We start from the raw sequence: 23,502 nt of genomic DNA on the forward strand, positions 1-23,502 counted from the left end.
CTAAATGGTTGGTATCAGAGGAGTTTCCTCCTGCGAATTTGTAGACTCTGAAATGTGCTCCCTGCTGATGTTTTCCCTAAAGGCTACAGTATGGAGATCTTTAAAAAGAGGGTATTTCGATTTCTTCAGGGTCGGCAACGCGCACGTGACACTCCTAGTGTTGCATGCGTCCATATGTTACAGTAGCCGTTTACCATGAGATAGGCTGTATGCCTGTTTGCCACCTTTGTGATATATAAAAAAAAAGTTTTCTCATTAACAGTAGAGTAAAAATAGTGAATTCTGTTGAGATCTTATATTCTTGTTATAATGAAATCGTGTTGATCCATTTAACACCTTTTTCACTGTTTAACCTCATATAAGTACGGCTTACGAGGTCATTGTATATTTTGTGGATTGTTGGAGTTTTAAGTTTCGAATGAAATTTTTAAAGCTATTTATATACTTTATTACATTAATAATACAGACAAATATGTAGTAGTAGAAAAAATGTACAAATGACATAGTATTTTTTTTTTGTTAATATAATTATTTATAGAAAAATATATTTCTCAACTGTTTAAATGAAGGTTCTTGACTGTGTACTTTTAACTCAACTTTTTTTTATTCGTTACTCGATATTTTCACCAATGAATAGATGTTAATGATTACGAATTTTGTCAAGATACAAATAATGGATCACATGCTTGATATATTAGTTTTCGATACTAAACGGGTACAATTGCCGGTCCATTACCACTTCAAATTATCCCTCGTATGTATCACTTTGGTTATTCTATGGGCATTCTCATTCTTAATTCTACAATTACGCATTAACTATTTCAAGGTAGCCAGACAAGTTATAAAAATCCATAAAGTATATGCAAATATAATAAGCATCAGCGTGTGTGTGTGTGTATGTATATATTTTATCATAAGTACAGTTCTCTATCTTGTTCCAATACTGTCATCATCCGAACAATTAAAGAATTATAACCATAAAAGTATAAACTATACTAAACGTCACAGTAGTCGAAGAATAAGATGAGAACACGCAGTTTTTAAAATCATCTAATAAATAACACCTATCCTTACTAACATTCTAAATGTAAAAGTTATTTTAGTTGTTGCTTCTTAGCACCTAAACGACACAAACAATCGTCATGAAATTTAGTATACATATACTTTTATATTTGAAATTGAGAATGGCATAAGCTGCTATTTACATATCCCACTCATGCATGTGAAGTCGGTAAAAGATAAAGGTTTTACATATATGAAAGGACGTAGAACTTCTACCAATAATAATAGTAGTCAATCCTCAAATGTTAGCAGTCGCACGCGTACTAATGGTAGCGGAATTAAACAAAATAATTCTAATCCACTAATCAGTAATGACTTTTGCAAAATAGTATTTGGTTCAGTAAAAATATTTACAATATATAATTGTTTAAGACTACGATCTCCCTCTCATACAGAAAATATACATACATGTTGAATATCTGCTCCTTTTGGAAGCCATTAAAAAAGTAGTAGAAATATATATCTTCTGTCCCATTCGTGTTTTTACCATGAAGCAGTTGTGTTTGCATGGCTGTATTTAAATTTGAAGGGTGGGATATGATAGTGAATTTACAGGGTACAGAGGAATAATACCTGAGTTCTCAGGAATGGTAACACATGGGAGGTGTCTTGGGCAAAACAGTATACTCTGTTATGTCTGTAGTACTGCTCATGTGTATAGGTTACCACTTTCCATCAGGAGGTCCATCAGCTTGTTTACCATTCTAAGTTGCATAAATATCACACATTTCAATATCGGCTATACTAGTATCTATATTTCTTCATTTCGATGGTATTAAGTGATCGCTGTTTAATATATCCATATATATATGGATTAAATTAAAGATATATATATATATACACTTCATCAAATTCTATAACATCACATTTATCGGCTTGGCATTTCTTGTGAAATTGTGACTGCCTATTATGTAAACGCTGCAATGGTCATCAGTTATAGCATATGTGTTGTACTCACCGGTTTTCAATACAATATTTTATGTACGTACATTGTGTGTTGTATGTTAGTATGGTAATGATGTGGTAATGTTAAATCGTTGCGATGTTTCCTCTTTTTACTCAATTGTCGTAAATTGGCGGTAATGTTTTTCATGTGTAGATAAAAGGTACTTACTGTCTTATACATAATTTCGGAGTTTTTCCTCATCTTTATTCTTTCTCTTTATATTTCTAACCGAGTTAAAAAAGAAGGAGGCTCTCAAGTCGATTGTATTTTTTTTCTATATTTGTCACCTCATAACTTCCTCAATTGTAAACCGATTTGGAAAAGTTTTCTTTTTTATTTAAACGAATATACTTAAGGACTGGTGCCATAGAAATTTTATCGAAATCGGGTCAGTAGTTTTGCATATAAATCAAAATAACTGATGTTACTAAAATTGAAGTCGGTTTTTTTAGAAGACAATGTAGAGACTATTTAAATACCTCTAGCACTTAAATATTATTACTAATTTCGGTTTTGACTGTATTTAACATGAACAGCTGAATCGAATTTCGTCTTTGTTCTGGAAGTGTTGTTACTATTAAATATTCTTTGTCAGTTAATTTCTCATTTTTCATACCTATTGATTGTATATTTTACAAATATTCAATGGTCGAGTTTTTGCTATTTTCCTAACAGGCAATCTAAATATAATAATTATCTGCTAATAATTATTATATATATTTATATCTCATCAAATCGATTTTATTCCGCAAAAACAGCAACTACAGTTGGCTTTTTATTGGGTATTTTTGTTGCATAGACAATCTAAACGTCTTTTAATTGAACTTAGTACCCAATTTTTTTACTTGTTTAGAGCTTATTAACTTTTTTCTTGTCATAACATAACGTCTTAGACTAGCAAAAATGTTTCAATGGAATGCGGACCTGTAAAATTGGTAAAACTATTCAAAATAAATCTACGTGGTTTTGTGAGTGTAACTTGTAAGTCAATATATTATTGACCTATATAATACACTGTTTTGTTTGTAATTATAAATAAAAAAAATACAAATGCATAAAGTAGAAATACACTTTGTTTCGCAAAAAAAAAAAAAACTTTATGGTGACAAAATTAATATTGGTTAGTATTAATCATTATTCTTATTTTAAAATAGATGAAACGCTAATAAACGGTGAGATATTATACAGACATATTTTTTAAATTTTAATTTTGAACATGGAATAATGTGTCTGCAAGTACTAGTTTGCTACACAACAGTCAGTATTTTACTTAACAAAACGGTGGCTTAAAACGTAACAAAAGTAATAGGGGACTAAAGTAAACCCAGCCGACTTCAAAAAGAATTGTGGAAATCGGTGCAGAATTGGTAGAGATATCACGTATCAAACAAACAAGTATATTCCTAAAACAAATGTAACGGGGAAAAGGATCGTTAGTAATGGGGAGATTTCTCCCCATCGCTAGCAATATACCTTGTCAAGTCAACTTCACCATGGTACACTCTGGAAATCATTGTTTAATTATTTTTGTTGAATTCGTCAGTCAGCGCATGCCAATAGTGTATTTTTTTTTATAAATGATAATGGAATGGTAACACCACCTGGGCTACCGGTATACGTAGTAAGCGATGATAGGTGAGAATAAAGACAGGCCAGTTAACCCATTATGATGAATTCCACAAGAATTAACCACCGCAATTGTTTTCAGATGGAAAAGCGTGGAAGTTAACCTGATAGGGTATATTGCTAGCAGTGAGGCTATTAGAGCCCATTACTATCAGTCCTTCCCCCTCCCCCCAACCGTACATGGAGTAAGCATTCCAGTATTATACTTTAAAAAAAATATAATGTTACCAATAATCCACTATCCTTATGTATCGGTGCTAATAACATTAGCTATCAAGATGATCACTAGAACTAAAAGGGATCCCCAGGATGTTATAAAGTAATATTAATACAAGGACGCTCAATCAGTGTCTCCAAAAAACATTTATTGATAGCCCAGATAATATTTTGTAACAAATTCGATATACTTTGATTTAAGGATCTATTGTGTTCGCTTAGATTCTCCTGCAAATAGATTAAGAACTATAGATTCCTTAATCTAAGGACAAGTTGGGTTGTAAAGTTGCCCTTCTAATCTATCTATATTGTCACAGAGTATGGAACAATAGATTTCGTTAAACCGAAATTCTTATCTTCTTACTTATCCTACTAATATCATAAACTAGTTGTTGCCCTCAGCTTTGCACGTGTATTGTCATGTTTGATTTTAAATTATCATTAATCCTTTCTCAGCGGATGCTTACCTTATAAAATTCAACTTTCAAGACTTCGCCCTTATTCATAAAAAGACCAAACGTCTAATAAACCAATTTTAGCTATTGAACGGTTTTGTCTCTTTCTTTTATTGAAAGTGATTTGAAAGTGGCAAAACAGTTCAATAGCAAAAATACGTCAGTAATTTTAAAATATATATATATATATATATTATACACTTCATTATATACAAAAACAAAATTAATACAATATTAAAAAAAAACATTTTACTTTCTTTGTGTATGTAGAAATATGTCCACAATTTACTCATTTATTAATGTACTTATATATGTGTTTATAAATGATATATATGTATTTAATATAGCTGTTCCTATTTCCGCATAACATTGCATTCTCGAATACGTTCTCTTTATTTAGAGTAGGGTCACTATTACTACATAGTTATGTAGCCTTCGTTTTAAAATAAGTTACTTAATTACTTTTAGTATATTACATATAATAAATGTATTATTAAATTACAATAATAATTTAGATTACTTCATTCTTTTTCCGTGTTAATATTATTATACTAAATTAATTTTATTCATTTAGCTACTCTAGTCGGGATTGTCAGACGGAGAACATGTATTTCTTGTCTCTTTTTCTATTTAACGCCACACCATAATAATAAAATAGAGACAGAATATGAAACAAAATCAGCAATGTGTAAAAACTACTCACTTGAGACATGCCGATAAGCAGCCGCTACCACTAAGTGGTTAAAAACATAATCTAGCTGTACCTAGCAGCTTTGATCGCATGAAAAATAACTTAGTCTTAAGCCCAATATATGATTTATTTACAATATGTACCTACCAAGATTTATTCAAATGCTAGAATGACTTCAAATGTGTTTGAGGAAGAAATATCTAAACGTATTTACAAACAAATATTAGCTAGGAAGTAGGACACAAATATTAACATAAAAGGTCGCCCCTATCTAATTTAAATAGAACATGTTTTATAGCTTTCCTGTTTATTATCTATTAAGTTAGTAAAAAATCTTCTAAAATAGATTATATGTTATTTCAATTATCAAAATTTGTCGAAGTAATACAAATGTATAATGGGTAAAGATGAATTCCAAACTCCACCGAGTGCCAAAAATCTCCAGCATCAGAAAAACAAAAATAATAAAAAAAAATATGTTCAATAGATTTTACTGGAAGTAAATTTGTCATCATACTAAAGTTACAAGATCAATTATTATTCGTCAAAATTAAGTGATTTGTGCCGATACGAGCTTTAAAATTGCAATTGGGTCACAACCTAATTAGGTCGGCTGTCACCATTGTCAAGCATCTTATGGTTGCTGTCGAATTAATAGTACCACCGGGGATTTGCTTAACGACGTATTCCGGAAGAGGCAATAAATCCTGAAGATTTTCCATCTAAACAAATGATTGTTTGTCGCTTGGTGTTGTTCTTGTCCACTTCAAACCTCAAATTGTTCGCCCTTTTCATGGGACTATTTAGAAGTTAACTTTTTAATAGCTCGGTTTGTAGTAACAGTTGGTAACATGTAGCAATATATATTTATATACCGTACTTGCAATAAATTGGTCCAATATCGGATATATTAAATATCGATTACCCAATACCATCGAAATGAAGAATATAAATTCTATAGCCGTCATTGAAATCTGTTTTTTTTTTATGTAACTTAGAATGGCAAACGAGTTGACGATCCACCTGATGGAAAGTAGTAACCATCGCCTATAGACATGAGCAGTACCATGGATATAACAGAGTATACTGTTAGCCCATGATACCCCCTATGCGTTGCCATTCCTGAGGACTCAGGTGTTACTCCTCTGTATCCTGTAAATTCACTGCCATATCCCCACCCTTCAAACCGAAACGCAGCCATGCAAGCACAACTGCTTCACGGTAGAAATACGAATGGGACAGAGGTGCCCAAGCAAACGACTTTTGTACAAAGTCTCCCTCTGGTAAATTTAAAATTTGTTTTCACTATCAATATGTAGAAGAACCCAATATATTTCAGCCGTTTACTGCCCACTACTAAACATAGGCCTTCCCCGTAAGGGTAATTTTGCCAGTAGTTGCCACGCTTGGCACGCGAGTTGGCAAGCGTAGTTACGTTTTTGGTGATTTTTTAAGAGGGACGCTGCTACCCATCCCTCGCCCATAAGTTAGGCGTCTCTTACGATAACCACTCGAAGGAAGGAATGGCTCATTCTATGCCGGGACTACACGGCATTTTGAGCACGAGAAATTAAAAAGTGCTTTTTGTTTATTTGAGTGTGCATATGCTATATATGTGGTATTTTTTTGTATAACTCCGTACTTGATTTAAGTTAAACAATTCGTCTCATTAACAATTATAATTTACAATTTTGCCTTGAATTTAATATTAGGTGTAATTTATTTCAGTATATACATTATTACATACATTATAATAATAAATTAACAGTTATATACAACTAGTGGCATACATCGTAATGTGCGCCCTGGATTCGCATTCCCCATAGTAATATTCCATAAATATCTAGTTAATGTTAGTGTCTGACAAAAAAGAAACTTCAATTGAAATTCAAATTAAACAAATTATTTTTTGACAAAAACAAAAAATATGGCCGAATTGAGAATCTCCTTCTTTTTGAAGTCGATTGAAAAAAAGGTCTAAATAACAAAGAAACTGATATCAGAATTCTTTGCGTGGTTTAGAAGAAATAAACGGAGAAACGGACAGATGCCGACAGTGACTTTGTTTTATTTACGTTTAAATTATACCTAGACATTGATTGTGATGATTGAGGATCAATCATACCAATAATGGCTCCGAAAAGGTAATTCGTTCTGCTCTTCAAACAATACCTTGCAGAATAAAAAGCCGAGATCCGCCGACGTTACGGTCATGCGACCGGGTTTTTACTGCTTTTTACTAAACCACGTTTTCAAATGGCCAACTGATTGTGTATATAATTATTTTTTTATTTATCTCTTCTCATAATCAAGTACAATTTGTCAGTCTTGAGTAATATATTATTATATTATAAATTAAAAGCCTCTTTTTTATTCCCTACATTCTTGATATTATATTTGAAAGAACTTATTAACTAACTGAAATTTCAGTAATTTTAAATTATTTACTAGCTTTTATGTATACTATTATTCTAGCCTACGGCCGCATGAAATTGTCTAAAATGTAACCTGTATTAATCCAGATGGTTTTACCAAATTCCAATCAAACACGATAGACAGTTTAACATCTTGGTATATTTCTACTAAGAATTATAGTAAACATTTATTAAAACACTATGTTAATAGGACTAGTTGTTTCTATCATCTTCTATACCCGTGTTTTTTTTATGCAACTTAGATAGCAAACAAGCTGACGGCCCACCTGATGGAAAGTGGTAACCGTCGCCTGAGACATGAGCAGTACCATGGACATTTAAAAACTGAACTACTGAACCGATTTTGATAAAATTTCTATGAAATCTTTCAGATCAAAACAATTTTCAAAGTGGTTTCCAACTGATGGAGTTATGAGGCAACAAACATAAAAAAATACCTTCTTTTTTTAAGTCGATATAAAAAAAAATACGCCGGTGAAATTACTGGATGCATTATAGGGTATGATATGTACAGTATGGTGCATAATACCTTAATTCTTGGGAATGTAATTTACAAGCATCATCATAGGCGTAACAATACGGAGTAAATTATTTAAAAATAATACAATAATATAAAATAGATATATCAATTATCTATATAATTTATAATATTTTATATAATATGATTTTGGGACAATTTTATTGCTACTCAGAATCCACATCAAATAAATGTGTTTACTATGTAATTTAATTTGTTATCAAAGGGTTCGACTCTAGAAATGTTTGTAACCAATAAAGCTAGACGTAATCTCATTTTATATTAATTGTAATAAGATTAATGTAATTATAACCAACCTCTTTATTAATTAGTCATGCTCTAAATATTTTGTACACTATCACAAACAATATACTTACTGGCATTGTGCTACTAAAGAATACGAATAATATACTCGTAGGTAAATGGTGGGCTATCATCATCATCATCATATCAGCCTTAACTGTCCACTGCTGAACATAAGCTTCCCCCTTGAGGGGTTTTGTCTATAGTTACAACGCTTAGCAGGCGGATTGGCAAATCCAGTTAGGCTTTGGGGTTGTTTTAAGAGGGCTGCTGCTGCCCATCCCTCGTGCTCCCTTAGTCGCCTCTTACGACACCTACGGGAAAGGAACGAGTGGCCTATTCTATGCCGGGACCACACGGCTGTCAGTCAAATAGGACAATTGGGGGGAAGGGGATTGTTAGTAATGGGGTCTAACTGACCCATTGCCAGCAATACACCCTATCAAGTCGACCTCCACGTAGTTTTCCCTGGAAACATGTAAAATATACTTAAATATGTAGTCCCAGATTTTCTTTTCGGGTCAACATGGGAAATTTGGAGGGAAAATGATTGTTAGTAATATACTGTAACAGCCTATTGCAATGAATATACCTTTTTAGGTCAACCTCGTCGCGATTCCCCCTGAAAACCATTGTGGTTAATTCTTGTAGAATTCGTCATTATGGGCAAAATGGACCTACTTTCATCTTCACCTACCATATCTTTCTGGTGCCCCACCAACGTATACCGATTTTTGTAGGCTGGATTACCATTCCATTATCATTCATTAAAAAATAGGCCAATGCGAATCAGAGAGCGAGATTTCCATACAAATTGTAATTAAAAAAAAAGAAAAGAAATTATGTTGTAACTGCAAATTTAATGTTTTCAGAGTTTTCTCATTACTTGTACTATACAACATTGCTCCTTGCAAAATTTCATTATTCTAGACCAACGGGAAATACCCTATAGTTTTTTATTTCCTCGCAAAAGGCAAAGTATACGCTATAAACGGTCGTATTTTTTGATTGCGTTGACTTAGAAGTATGCTTTTTTCGTAATCTTCACGGGATTGCAGATTTTTGTATTTGATATTAATTTCAGTTTGATACCTTCACGCGTTCCTGAAAAAATGGCCTTGACAGGCAGACAACTAAACAATCCAATAAGGGGTCCGTTTTTCCTTTTGTAATACGGAACCTGAAAGAACACGAGTAACTTCATTTAACATAAGCAGCTACAAATAACTAAAAAAGTAAGCAATTCGAGTTCTAAAGCGTTTCAGTATATTTTTTTTTTTTTTTATGAATAGATTATTTTTTCACAGCGGCTTTGTAGAAAATTTCAAAACAAACGAGTTTATTATAACTCGCGTTACTACTAACCATTAACTAAATTACTAAACACTAGTTACAACTGTTGTTTTAATGCTTACTTGCATAATAAGGATTTATTTTTACTTACAAAATAATATGTAACCAAGGTAAATATAATCTATTGTTACTCAAAAAATTGTGTTCGATACGGAGAAAAGGCCATAAAATGTCACATCATTAAACATGGTGACTTTTTAAAAGGATAATGTTAATTGAACGTTTACTAATTTATTTTTCATTTTATTTAGGAAACAATCAGTTTCTTATTACACTTAGTATATAGTACATATAAATAACATACAAATCAGCAAGTTTCTACAAATAAATAGAACATATTTAACATTGAATAAACAGAAATACCAAATATCCACTCAATAGTAAAAAGCAAGTATGACAGAGATAAAGAAATGAAGCAATCATAAATACATGATTATATTATATTAGGTATAGATAACTTCTCTGTTTCCTGTAGGCAAGGATCTTACAGTTTAACAAGTCTATACTAGTAAATTTAATATTATAATTATTGCAAGATCTGAACAAAAATGTATTACTAGCATATTTTGTGTTAATATTGTGTATTTTGTTTTTTCTTATTCAAATTTCCAAATTAAACAATTCATCCACATTGTAGAAGCATGAACTGTATAGATTGGGATCGATTCTAAGGCGCCATGCTCTAAACGTATCTCTAAAATTTTGATGGTTTCGCTAAAGTACTATTTTATGAAACATTATAAACTATTTTTATAGTAATATGATTTAAATTTATTAGAAATTTGTTTCATATTATTCCTTAAAAATTTCGATGTGATATGAAATTAAAACTTTTACTTTAGAGGTAGGTTTAGAGAATGGCGGGTTAGAAGCAACTCCATTATCACTATTCTCGTAATAATGACAGTACTTTCTATTATGAACTACTCTAAAATACCTTGAATTACATATTAACAGTAAAAAAATGAGTCTATGCATTAGATAAGTTATGAAAGTAGATGGATACAATTATATAATGTGTACCAGCTAATACCGAAATATGTAGAGTGACATCCACCGAATTGATCACAATCATTCTCTCTTATTCCAACAACACCTCAGACGGTTCGGATTCTGAGGCAATCCGGGAAAGCGGTGCTCTTAGATACTACCCGCATGGTACGTCAGTTTTCTCCCTGGGAACCTGAACTTTGGCCAACAGTACTTCTGCCGGGAGTTAGTTTGCCTTTCCCCTTCCTTGAAAGAGGAGTTGTTAATTTTATAAAAAATAATAATAATAATAATGGTAAATTATTTATTTGGTAGACTAGGAGCGTTACCTTTGAAAATATGTACTTATGATAGAGGCCTTTAACACACGTTTTCTTTTCCCACATCATAAAAGACATGACCGTTACCTACCAAGATAAATGGATTTTTCATAAACTTTTATTTCAACTACCATATCTCTCGTATAATACTATAAATAGGTACATATGCCACTTCTATTTATTGATTATTTACCTCTTATCAGTAAAAGCTTAAGTAATATTTGCTTAGATAAGCCGTGTTGTTGAACGCTACTAGTCAGTTAATATCTACAAACAGTCATATGTTAATTTGAACGAACCTTATTTACTGTTTCTACAACACCTGGGTGTTTTACGTATGTTGTACCTCTAAGTATCTTAATTTATACCACCAACCCGCCATGCTTGTATCAGTTTGAAGGGTGAAATTATCATTATCATGTCAGTCGTAAACTATCCCCTGTTGAACATAGGTCTCCCTCTATATTGGGCTTTACCAGTAGTTACCGCGTTTGGCAGGCGAATTGGCAACCGCAATTAGGTTTTGGTGATGTTTTAAGTGGGAATCTGCTACCCATCCCTAAACCATTACCCCTCTGACCGCGAATTTTTTTTTTACAATAATAAAACACATTGCTTTGACAATAAATAGCAGTACGAGTATTTATCCATCTAGCGAGATTCTAAAAACAATATCAATCTACCAAAACAAAAATCGCGGGATAACAACGTCAATAAACATAAAAAATGCGAGCACGTGGAATTCGCGATATGCGTAAAATTAAACTAGTAGATACTGCACGCGAACATCACGGGACGCCTGGTCAGAGTGTTAAGTTCTCTTAGTCGCCGATTTCACCTCGCCATTCTATGTCAGAACCACACAGCAAAAAGGTGGAATTGCAGGGTATGAGGAAATAGTACATGTAATATTGTCTTGGCGGGGGGACAGGGATTGTTAGTAATGGGGTCAAATAGCAATTATTACTAGCAATATACCCTGTCAGGTCGACCTCCACGTGGTTCCTCGTCTGTCATCCCTAACTGGTGCCCCGCATGTATATACCAATAGCGCAGACGGGGTTATATATATATATATATATATATATATATATATATATATATATATATATATATATATATATATATATATATATATATATATTGTCTTGGTATATGTAGGCTATGTATTATATATGGTCCATGTTATTTTTCATATTTATAGTACGTACGTACGTAGTATATATACGATAGTTACCACTTTTTGTCAGATTGGATACTTGGATTGACATCTTGTGGGTCATTCCAAGTATAAAAATAATTGTAATGATCAGAAACATTGTAGATTGAGTTTTATTGTCGTGATTACTTTCTAAAAAAATTATGTCTGTGTGATTACGTTATCACAAAAATACATAAATAGCTGAACGGATTTCAACAATTCGATAATGAGGTAGGTCGTCCAACTCAAAAACTAGTATAATTATTTTTTATCTGAATCAGTCGTGCGAATTATGAGATATAGCTTGACTCCGCTCCGTTGTGTGAGTCTAGTGTCTATAATAATGATAAATAATGAATATTTTTATTTCAAGTATATACTCATAGTCTAATTCATTGCTTTTAATTAATTTTAATTATATTTTTTACATTATACAAACATTAATTATTAAAATACCAATTAAAATCATTTTATTATAAATTTCTTGGTCCATCAGGTACGCAATCTGGATTTCTGTCTCAACAATAGGATTACTTATTTTCATTAATCTTTCATGAATAATGTATTAATTGAATACTCATATTTAAGAAAAATTGCAGAAATGGTGTCGAATTCATCATTATCGTAATAACACTGCTCCCCCCCCCCCCCCCATGGAGGGGGAGGAGGGGAATTATGTTCAGCAGAGAACAGTTAATGGTTGATACGATGACGATGATGTTATTATCATAACATTTTATGCACGATAAAATCTAAATAATTACGTGATTTCATAGGAGGAAAATATAGTAGAACGCCTACATTTTCCCCAATAATGCGTGCTTCGAATCGAAATATGATAAAAAGTTTTGTACTTGACAGCTGGGCCCTTTGATTGGTAATGGGAGGCTTACAATTTCATTACCAATGTCATTATTTATATTTTACGTGTTAATTTTATTTTAAATACCATAGATAATGCTATACTAGTAACCATAGCGTCGCAGATTATAAGATTAATAATTTTGTTTTTTTTTTCAGAGAACAAGTAAAAGAGGACCGCACATCATCATGTTTCTTCCGGCAGAGACGTTACGTTGTAGCTCTACTGGCTTTCTTCGGATTCTTCAATGTGTACGCACTAAGAGTCAACCTGTCAATAGCGGTGGTCGCTATGTCGGAGCCCATAGAGACTAAACTAGATAATGGCACTGTTGTGTTTGTGAGTAAATGATATGTTATTTAATTTAAGATCTTATGCAACTAAGCATGAAATTTTTAAATAATGTCATCATCATCATCATTTTAGCCATTATCTGATGACTAACTGATGGACATAAGCCTCCCCCATAGACTGCTATAAAGAACGTCCTTCACTGCGTTTACCCGTACGTGGTCGCAACTCAACAACCTTTCTTCCCCATTGGTTGTCGTTCTTCAAGCTATGTGACCAGCCCATTGTCACTTCAGCTTGCTTATCCTTCGGGCTATGTTGGTTATTTTGACGATTTTCTCTTTTGCGGATATCTCCGTTTCGGATTCTATCACGCAAAAAGACTCCGGGCATAGCCCTCTCCATAGCTCGCTGAGTAACTTGTAACGTGTAAAATCCTGTATTGAGACAAAATTACTCTATTACAAAATTACTAATATGTTTTTGTACACGACTTTAAATATCAAACAAGCTAACGCACCCTTGAAAAATGGTAACTGTCGCCTATAGACAAACAATACTATGGGCATCACCGAATATACTGTAATGTACTTAGTACCCCTAATACGATGCCATTCCTGAGAACTAAGGTGTTCTGTCTCCATACCGAAATAATAAAAAAATTTTGCCATTTAAATATAATCACTCGGCGACAATAACACGAGTGAGACAGACCACCTGTATAGAGGTATGTGCAGTAGATTTTTTATAGAAAGAAACAAAAACTAATATTTTGTCTATACTTCTTCTGTCACCCCGTTTTCCCATTACTCGCGGTCAGCTTTTCAATTTAAATAATAAATACATATTTTATACAATAATACAAATCAATACAGTGGGTCCTAAAATATTTTGTCGTTTTTCAATTCCCATTTATTTGGAAAAAATGTTTAAGATCGCTTTTTTTCCTTAAAGAGATGTTAATTATTTCTATTCCACTTTTTAGAAACAATCTAAAAAACTAATTAATTTTTTTTCTTTTATTTATTATTTTATTGAAAATGTTGCTTTACGGTACTGTTTTCTCTCAGTGTTTACCTATTTTCCTACGTTACACGCACTATAAAACCTTCGGAGCGTATCGAATATCACCGTAGAGGCCTGGGGCTAGTGTAAACCGGCAATATACTTTTATTAGTATTACACACGCTCGATACTAGAGCCCTACGTTGTCAATATCTTTTCAGTACATTAATATCGATAATATATGTATACCACCGAACTTATTCCACAGCGCCATCAATATCCAAAGTATCTAAGCAGAGCTAGTACTATAAGAGCCTCTAACTTTTTTTGAAGTTGGTTGAAATATACAGTGGCATTGAAGATTTTGCTCATTATAGTCGATTAAAAATAAACATAAAAATCGGATTATCCTGTAAAAATTTTACTTGGAAATGCATAAAATAAAGTACGCGTAGACTTTCGCGCGACCGACGTCGTCAAATTTCACGCGACATATTTACCAAGATCTGCGTAGCAATATATACACCTACTAATACACCATTTATAAGACGTTATTCTTTTAATCAGTATTAAACATTTCGATCCTTATACCCCTCGGAATTAGATTGATATTCGACTATTATGTTCAAGAGAGTAAGGTAAAATCGCCAATAATAATAGGGCCATGAAATCCCGCTCGAGTTTGAGAGGTTATAAAAATTTGATCCAAAATAATCTATCGTATGTGACTTTGACGTAGTGTGAAACGATGCATATAAACGAATTTACTACTTATAGCGTTTATCCGTAGTGTTAAGGGTACTAAACAAACTCTGTAAATATAATTACGACAATCATTTACTTTATGGTTATTTCGTTAAAAAAATGTTGAAATAGGTATATATATATATATACACTACTAGCGAAACTGAACATTTCTGCTTATTTTTTTATTTTATTTTTCGAATGGAAAAGTATTTAGTTATCGTCATCAACTTCCTACCTTTATCCCAATTATATAAATTATATATTCTGTCACGAAGGCGGCAAAGAAGCATACAGTCCGTTTGATGGTAAACGGTCACTGTAGCCTATGGATGCCTGCAACATAAGCGATGTATGTTTTTATTCATATTTCGATAATTTTACAACAGCTCACTTGACTTAACCCTCCTTAGAAATACATTTTTGGTGGTATTCGAAAATGTTGTGTTGTCTAAAAAATTTTGCGGTCGATTCTGAGGCACCGTTTTCTAAATTAGTCTTTTTTTTTTATAAATTTGAAAGTATAGCGAAAATACTATTTTATAGACAATGATGATCTATATTTATACTAAGTTTAATTTAAATTTGTTAGTAATTAGTTCATTCTTCATTAGTCCTTAGAATTACGATTCTATTTAATTAATTAATAGGAATTATTGAAATGTATTTTGAATTTCTTGTATGAATTTATTTTTAGAAATAGGTTTAAAGAATGACACCTCAGACCAAAACCTTGATCCGATTCCCTTAAAACTTTACTAACGGTTTCAATTTCACTGTTTCATTTGTTATTTTTTTTTTATTTAAGATTCCAGAATTTGATTGGAGCACACAGACCAAGGGGTTGATCCTCAGTTCCTTTTTCTACGGCTATCTGTTCACACAGCTACCGGGCGGCTGGCTCGCTGCTAAAATAGGAGGTAACAGGTTCGTTCCATTTTCTAAAACACACACAATCATCATCATCATCAACATCATATCAGCTTTTAACTGTCCACTGCTGAACATAAGCCTCGCCTTTAGGGGGTTTTGCCAGTAGTTGCCACGCTTGACAGGCAGATTGACAACTGCAGCTTGGCTTTAGGGATGTTTTAATAGGTACGCTACTGTCCATCCCACGCCCTTAGTCGGCTCTCACGACACCTACGGGAAAGGAAGAGGTAGCCTACAAACACACACAGTATAATCCACATAATTGTACTACAGGGAGTCTTTATACAAAATTCTTCTGCATAAATAGTTCTGTCCTACTCGTATTTCTACCGTGCAGTAGATAGAAAGATAAATAGATAGATACTCTTTATTGTTTCCTTCTAAAGATTCAATAATAAAAGTAAAGTAGCTATACTTTCGTGACTATTTCGGTTTGAAGGGATATGGCTATGAAATTACAGGGTACAGAGGCATAACATCTTAGTCTTCAAGAATGGTAACGCGTAAGGGGATCATAGGTGTCATTGTGTATTCTATAATGGAGCATGGTGCTGTACATATATATATGTATATATGTGGTTGTTATCATTGTCCATCATGTGGTATCTTGATTGCTATTTTTATTATTATAAAAAATATGTTACTTCATTACTGCACTAGCGAACTGAATGTAAAAATACAATCACAATCAAAGCAGAGAGTTTAAATTTTAATTATTTATATATTACAAATATAGTAGTCTAATATTACTAAATATAATAATATCCCTATACTCAATTAAAATGCAAATATTGACACTATTCCTTCACGTGCTTCTACTTATATGTGATGACCGTTGTATCGCAATGTCTTGTAGTTGTCATTGTACACTATCCCTAAAAAAATCATCTGTATAATTTTACCCAGTCATTATAGACTATTGAACTTAAATTAAAGGCCTACCCACAAATATATGGAATGTTTTTAAGTTATATTTACACGACTACCTAATAATTAACATTGTGTTCTACAAAAAATACCGGCTTTTATTATGGTAAAACCAGTTATTTTAACTTAAAAATTAAACTTTTGAACCAATTTTGTTTAAATGTCTATGGGACCAAACTATAAGTATATCCTGTCAAATAAAATAATGCAAATCGGTTTACAACTAATAAAGTTATGAGCAAGCATAAAAAAATATATACAATCGAATTGAGAACCCTTTTATTGTTTGTTTTGGCACCCTTTTGCCACGGCAGTCGTAATTTTTTATTTACAAAGCAAAATCTATTTGTTCTTTATTTTGAATTATATTCAATGTGTCAAATTGCTCTATTAGTAATGCCTTCGAATAAGAATGCATCGAATCCTAATGTATACAAACATACTCAATGAAAGACGTATAACCCGCCAACTTTGTGCACTAAATGTCTGAAGGTACAGACGCATTATGGCGTGAATTTACTGGGTACAGAGGAATAACACCTGAGTCCTCAGGAGTGACAACGCATGGGGGATATCATGGGCGAAACAGTATAATCTGCTATGTCCATGGTACTGCTCATGTCTATAGGCGACAGTTAAAACTTTCCATCATGTGGGCCGTCAGCTTGTTTGCCATTCTAAGTTGTATAAAAAAAAAAGTATAATTATAGATTACCTAAATATTTATGAATTGCAATTGCATTTTGAAATTTACAAGACGTTTGTATATTTTCAGGCTATTTGCAGTAGGCATAGGAGCGACATCACTGCTCACTTTACTGACGCCACCATTGGCGTATACAAGCACAGCCTTGCTGATAACCGTGAGGGTGGTCGAAGGACTATTTGAGGTAACACATTATTTATTTAGATTGATACTCTTTACATAACTCGTTATACAGTAACAACAATAAGTTAATAACAATGTTAGCAAAGGCGAACTTATCTCTAAAAGAGATGTCTTCCAGTCAACCTAACGCAGTGGCATAGGAAGTAGATATATATATATATATATATATATATATATATATATATATATATATATATATATATATATATATATATATATATATATATATATTGTTTATATATATATATATATATATATATATATATATATATATATATATATATATATATATATATATATATATATATATATATATATATATATATATATATATATATATATATATATATATATATATATATATATATATATATATATATATATATATATTGTTTCCTCCAAAAGATTATAGTAGTAAACTTATTATGAATAGATACAAAAAATTTCAAGAAGTGTTCCCACTGAGAAATTGTGTTTATTTATACAGGGTGTGACGTACCCATGCATCCACGCGGTGTGGTCCCGGTGGGCGCCCGCCGACGAACGCGCGCGGCTGGCGACACTCGCGTTCAGCGGCAGCTACGCGGGCACCGTGGTGTCCATGCCGGTCTGCTCGCTGCTGGCCAAGTATACGGGCTGGCCTGGTATATTCTACGTCTTTGGTGAGTGGCAAATTTGCAGTATTTTAATAATAATAATTTATCATGCTTTTGTATATCTTTACCTTCGAAATTAACAGTCTGTTTTTTAATCGATACGATTGTGGTAAATCAGTCGTCGTGTTTGGGCTCGTTTGGACAATCCAAACTTGATAAAAACTATATTCCTGTGTGCTCGCAGTCTGATGAGGAAACCAAGGGTTAAACGCTTACATTAGTACTCGAGTAGCTTAAAATAATCATCATCATCTCAGCCATTACCTGTCCACTGCTGAACATAGACCTCGCCCCATAGATTGTCATAAGAAACGGTTCTGAGCCACTTGTATTCGCTGATTCTCTGCAATGCATTTGAGGTCGTCACTCCATCTAGTGGTGGGTAGTTCCATACAGCGTTTGCCCGTACGGATCGCCACTCAAGAACCTTTATTCTCTTAAGAAACTTAATAGAGTAAAAATACTAGCGTTTATCCGCGACTTTGTCGATATACGATCTGGTTATAGTAATTGATAGAGATAACATATAATCTATGTCCTTCTCTACTTCAATCCAAATACGAGACGACTAGTTAAGATCAGTAAGGGTTAACATAATAACCTTCAAGAAATAGCATATTCCTTTTTAAAAAGCCTACAACACATCTGCAATTTCTCTAGTGTTGCGGGTGATCATGGGCGGCGGTAGTCACTTACCATCAGGTGAACCGCATGCTCGTTTGCCCCCTTTAAAAATACTTTAACTAAATACAGCTCCGTTTCCTAATAATGTCCTGATGATGATATCACAGGTATATGCGGATTGGTGTGGACGACCATATGGTGGCTGGTCGTGAAGGAATCACCTGAAAAAGATCCTCACATAACGCCGGCTGAACTAAAGTATATACAGGTATGTACTGCATTGTATAATTTTTAGTTATTTATTTGAATGCTATCCGCTACCATTATTGTTTGTGTGATTACCAACACTCGAAGATTAACCATTACTATTACAAGTTCCACAACCATCAGTCTCCGACTGCCATTTTGTTCACACACGTTTTGCAACACGTTTTTCACCTCTAAACATGGCACCTTCAGGAAAATTATTAAATCGCTGTTGCGTTTACACTATGCTCCGAGTAAATCATAGACAATATAGAAGGTTGTGGAACTTCTGATAGTAATAGTGATCTATCACACACTTGGCAAATAACCAATGATATGGGCAAGATAACATCTAGTTCAGTAAACAATTTTTATTATTTATTTTCCCCACATAAATCAAATCAACAAACGAGCACACCAAAAACCACTGAAGTTTGTCTGTGTTTTTTATACAAAATATAAATCGTATAGTACAATATTATATTTACGATATAAATGAATGAAATTTTGTCACACACACACACACACATATATATATATATATATATATATATATATATATATATATATATATATATATATATATATATATATATATATATTGACTATCCGAAGAAAATTGCACTTACCATTTCTTAAAAACGTCTATATATTTTGTGTAATGAGAATTTTATGAACTTAATACGTTTCCTACAATTATTTCGTCTTGTGGCGTCTCGCCTTCACGCAGCAACGAAAGCACCGTACTCACCCTAAAAAATACTTCCTGATAAAGTGGAAATAATTGTCGGAAACGACAAACATAGTAAGTTCATTAGATTCCCGTTACACACACATATAATATATACAGACTATACACATACAACGTGGACACCATTCACATATCCTGTAACAATCTGATATCTTCATCAGTCCTGATTTTAGATATTCTTTTTGCCGTTTTTTGAATTTTTTTTTATACAACTTAGAATGGCAAACAACACACTGATGGAAAGTTTCGCCTATGTACCATGGACATAACGTGTTTCATCCACCATGCGTTGCCATTCCTGAGGACTTAGGTGTTATTCCTCTGTACCCTGTAAATTCACGTCATATCCCACCCTTCAAACCGAAACACAGCCAAACACAACTGCTTCACGGTTGAAACACGAATGGGACAGAAGTACCCAAGCAATCGACTTTTGTACAAAGTCTCCCTCTGGTATTTCCTCAGTGTATGATATTTTTTTATTTATGACTCATTGTATATTATCTATATTAATATTATAAAGAGAAAATATTTGTTTGTTTGTAATGGATGAACTTCATTAACTTTAGGGTTCGCAACGCGCGCGTATTACCCATAATATTGCAGGCGTTCATAGTATACGGTAACTACTTACCATCAGGTGGGCCGTATACTTGTTTACCGCTTCAGTGGTATAAAAAAATAAACTATACATGTGAAAATTTCTGTATAAAAATTAAATTATACTCCAGGACTCTCGAGGGACTCAGGCTGTCGACAGCTCCAAGGTCCGGCACCCATGGAAGGCGATTCTGACGTCAGCTCCCGTCTGGGCGATAGTGATGGCGCACTTCAGCGAAAACTGGGGCGTCTACACGTTACTCACCTTCTTGCCCACTTTCATGAAAGGTATAGTCCACAGAACAAGTGATCACTACGTGGTTTGAGAGTCGTCACTCTCTTTATATTAAAGAAACTGAAAAATGAATGGTTCCACCATCTAGAAATCACAAAATAAATTAGATAGATAATTTATTTGCATTACTTACACACATTACAACATATATTGATATATTGATAAAAAAATACTAAAAAAGTTAAATACAATTTTTCGTTTGTGCGTGTGCCATAACAATACAAAATAGTCACAACTCAGTTTATTACTTCGCCCTCAAAAGAGCAAAGCACTGATATTCTGTTGCAATAAAACAACACTACCAGATTATCCATACAGTAAATAGATAGATATACAGTAAACAGAAAGAATAAATTATATTATTAATATTCATAATGTTGTACAATTATTTGTAATATCGTCATAGTCGTAGAATACTGACGTTTCTGACAAAGATTACATATATATGGTAGATCCGTCAATATTCTACGACTATGACGATATGTCCAAAATATCGATATCAATAAGTATCATAAGAGATCCGTCTACATGTAATGTGAACTTTTAAATTCTAACCACTTGTTGATTAAATTTAAAAATTTTGTTTCTTTTTTTTTAAATCAATCTAACTAATAAAAACTTACTTTTGTTAAACATGTTTAGAGGTGAAACACGTGTCGCAATCCGTGTGTTACGAGCTTTACTACTTTTGAGTTTTCTAAATTCGACTAAATTCTAAGTATTACGTGACTCGATTTGACTCAAGGAAATCAGTGAATCAGTTTAATTGAGTCGAGTGACGGAAACTTTAATCGAATTGAGTCGAGTGACGAATCCGGCGTTGTCGTCGTCGTCAAATTCGTGTTTTTTTTATATTTTGGTTTTCGGTGAGAGTTAACTTTAAAGTAATTTTAACTAAAAATTACACCTAAAATTAATTTTAACTCAAAACCTAAAAATAATTAAAGCTTGTTCATACTCCCGCCAAATAAATAGATTCTTTTCTCCAAACTTAATAGATATAATTTGTTGTTTACAAACTAACTTATATTCCCAGATGTGTTCAAGTTCGAAACATCGCAAACTGGCTGGGTAGCAGCTATCCCTTATCTAGCAATGGGCATAATGTTGCAAGTGGCTGGCCAGTTGTCTGACTGGTTACTGAGAAAGAGTATCATGACCAGAACGAACATTAGGAAACTATTTAACTGCGGCGCTTTCCTATCTCAGGTAATTATGATCAGTTTTTAGGCTAACGTCACATTTTGGTGATCTTTGGTCGTCGATTATACGCGACGGAACGCTGATACATTAAGTCGCATACAATTTGCTGCATTCAGTCACACTGCACATAAGATCGTTTATTACATTACCTCAATAAAATCCCGCGAAACGCTCATAACCAACTTCGGCGCACCGATCTTCGGCCGGCGGAAGATCGGCAACAACTTTACACTCAGCGGACTATCGGTATTGTGTGCTAGCGCTAGATTCGAGTATTTATGCGACCGAAGATACGTTGAATATGAGCTAATATTAATTACTGTATTTGAAATAAGTAGATCAAGTAAACGTGTTATTTCCCCCATAAGAAGAGGATACTAGACTATATAAACTTTTGTGCAATCTGAAATATAAACAAGCTGATCCACCTACTGGAAAGTAACAATCGTCGCTTATAAACATAAGCAGCATCATTGATATTATAGAATGCTCTATGGCATCCAAATTATCCCTCATGTATTGCCGTGCCTGAGAATTAATTTTATGTGTCCATACTCTGTAAATCAACTTCCAAAACTGTCTATTTTAACAAAAACATGGCAATACAAAGCATGCGAATGCTGTTTATTTAAATCCATATTTTATAATGTTATTACAGTAGCTGTTTTTAAATAAAAAAAGTGTTAATTACAGACAATATTTATGGTGGCCGCGGCGTATGCGAGTTCTGTGGTCGGATGCATCGTTTTCTTAACGATTGCGGTCGGCCTTGGAGGATTCGCTTGGTCAGGATTTGGGTGAGTGATAATATAATAGCAATTTTTTACGTGATGCCGGAACAAACATACATATAGACAGACAGACAGACAAAAGATCTAAAAGTTATTGTTTTGGTTTTTATTGCTGTTATTAAGACCCCTCTCTTATATTATTTTTTTCTAAACATGTCCCATGTGGTCTGGTTACAATTTTATTATGCTTGTATTAATAAATAGTTCTTATTTCAAATTTTAAAAATATCGACCTAGGGTATTTATTCTGCTGTATCAAATCGCAGCTCAAGTTTGTAACAGCAAATAAACACAAGTGTGCGTCAGAAATATAAATAAGAAAAACAGCGAAACAAATAATTAAAAAAAAAAAACACCTGTGGTATTTTTACATTAAGGTCTAATCAACTTTTCTTAATTATTGTCTATGTACAATGATATACTTACAATCTTTAATCTTTCCTTACTATTATAAACGTGAATATGAATTTGTTTGTTCGATACCCAATAGCATCTTAACGGTTTAACCATACTCTATGAAATTTGGTATACACGTACTATATGGAATAGAGAGGGATACAGGCTACTTTT

At 33.0% G+C, this 23,502-nt stretch overlaps 1 protein-coding gene across 2 annotated transcripts in view; it reads left to right on the forward strand.

The window, feature by feature from the left end:
- Positions 1-23,502, forward strand: part of LOC113511691 (vesicular glutamate transporter 1) — a 40,150-nt gene that overhangs the window by 12,215 nt on the left and 4,433 nt on the right. For both annotated transcript variants that reach the window (XM_031913482.2, XM_031913481.2), the window contains exons 2-9: positions 13,136-13,316; positions 15,826-15,944; positions 17,653-17,767; positions 18,254-18,428; positions 19,214-19,314; positions 20,775-20,931; positions 21,975-22,147; positions 22,835-22,938. In XM_031913482.2, the coding sequence (XP_031769342.2) occupies positions 13,136-13,316; positions 15,826-15,944; positions 17,653-17,767; positions 18,254-18,428; positions 19,214-19,314; positions 20,775-20,931; positions 21,975-22,147; positions 22,835-22,938 (1,125 nt within the window). The remainder of the gene's footprint in view (positions 1-13,135; positions 13,317-15,825; positions 15,945-17,652; positions 17,768-18,253; positions 18,429-19,213; positions 19,315-20,774; positions 20,932-21,974; positions 22,148-22,834; positions 22,939-23,502) is intronic.

Source organism: Galleria mellonella, unplaced genomic scaffold (assembly GCF_026898425.1).
Source record: "Galleria mellonella isolate WM207_F2 unplaced genomic scaffold, CSIRO_AGI_GalMel_v1 utg117, whole genome shotgun sequence".
Taxonomy (NCBI): domain Eukaryota; kingdom Metazoa; phylum Arthropoda; class Insecta; order Lepidoptera; family Pyralidae; genus Galleria; species Galleria mellonella.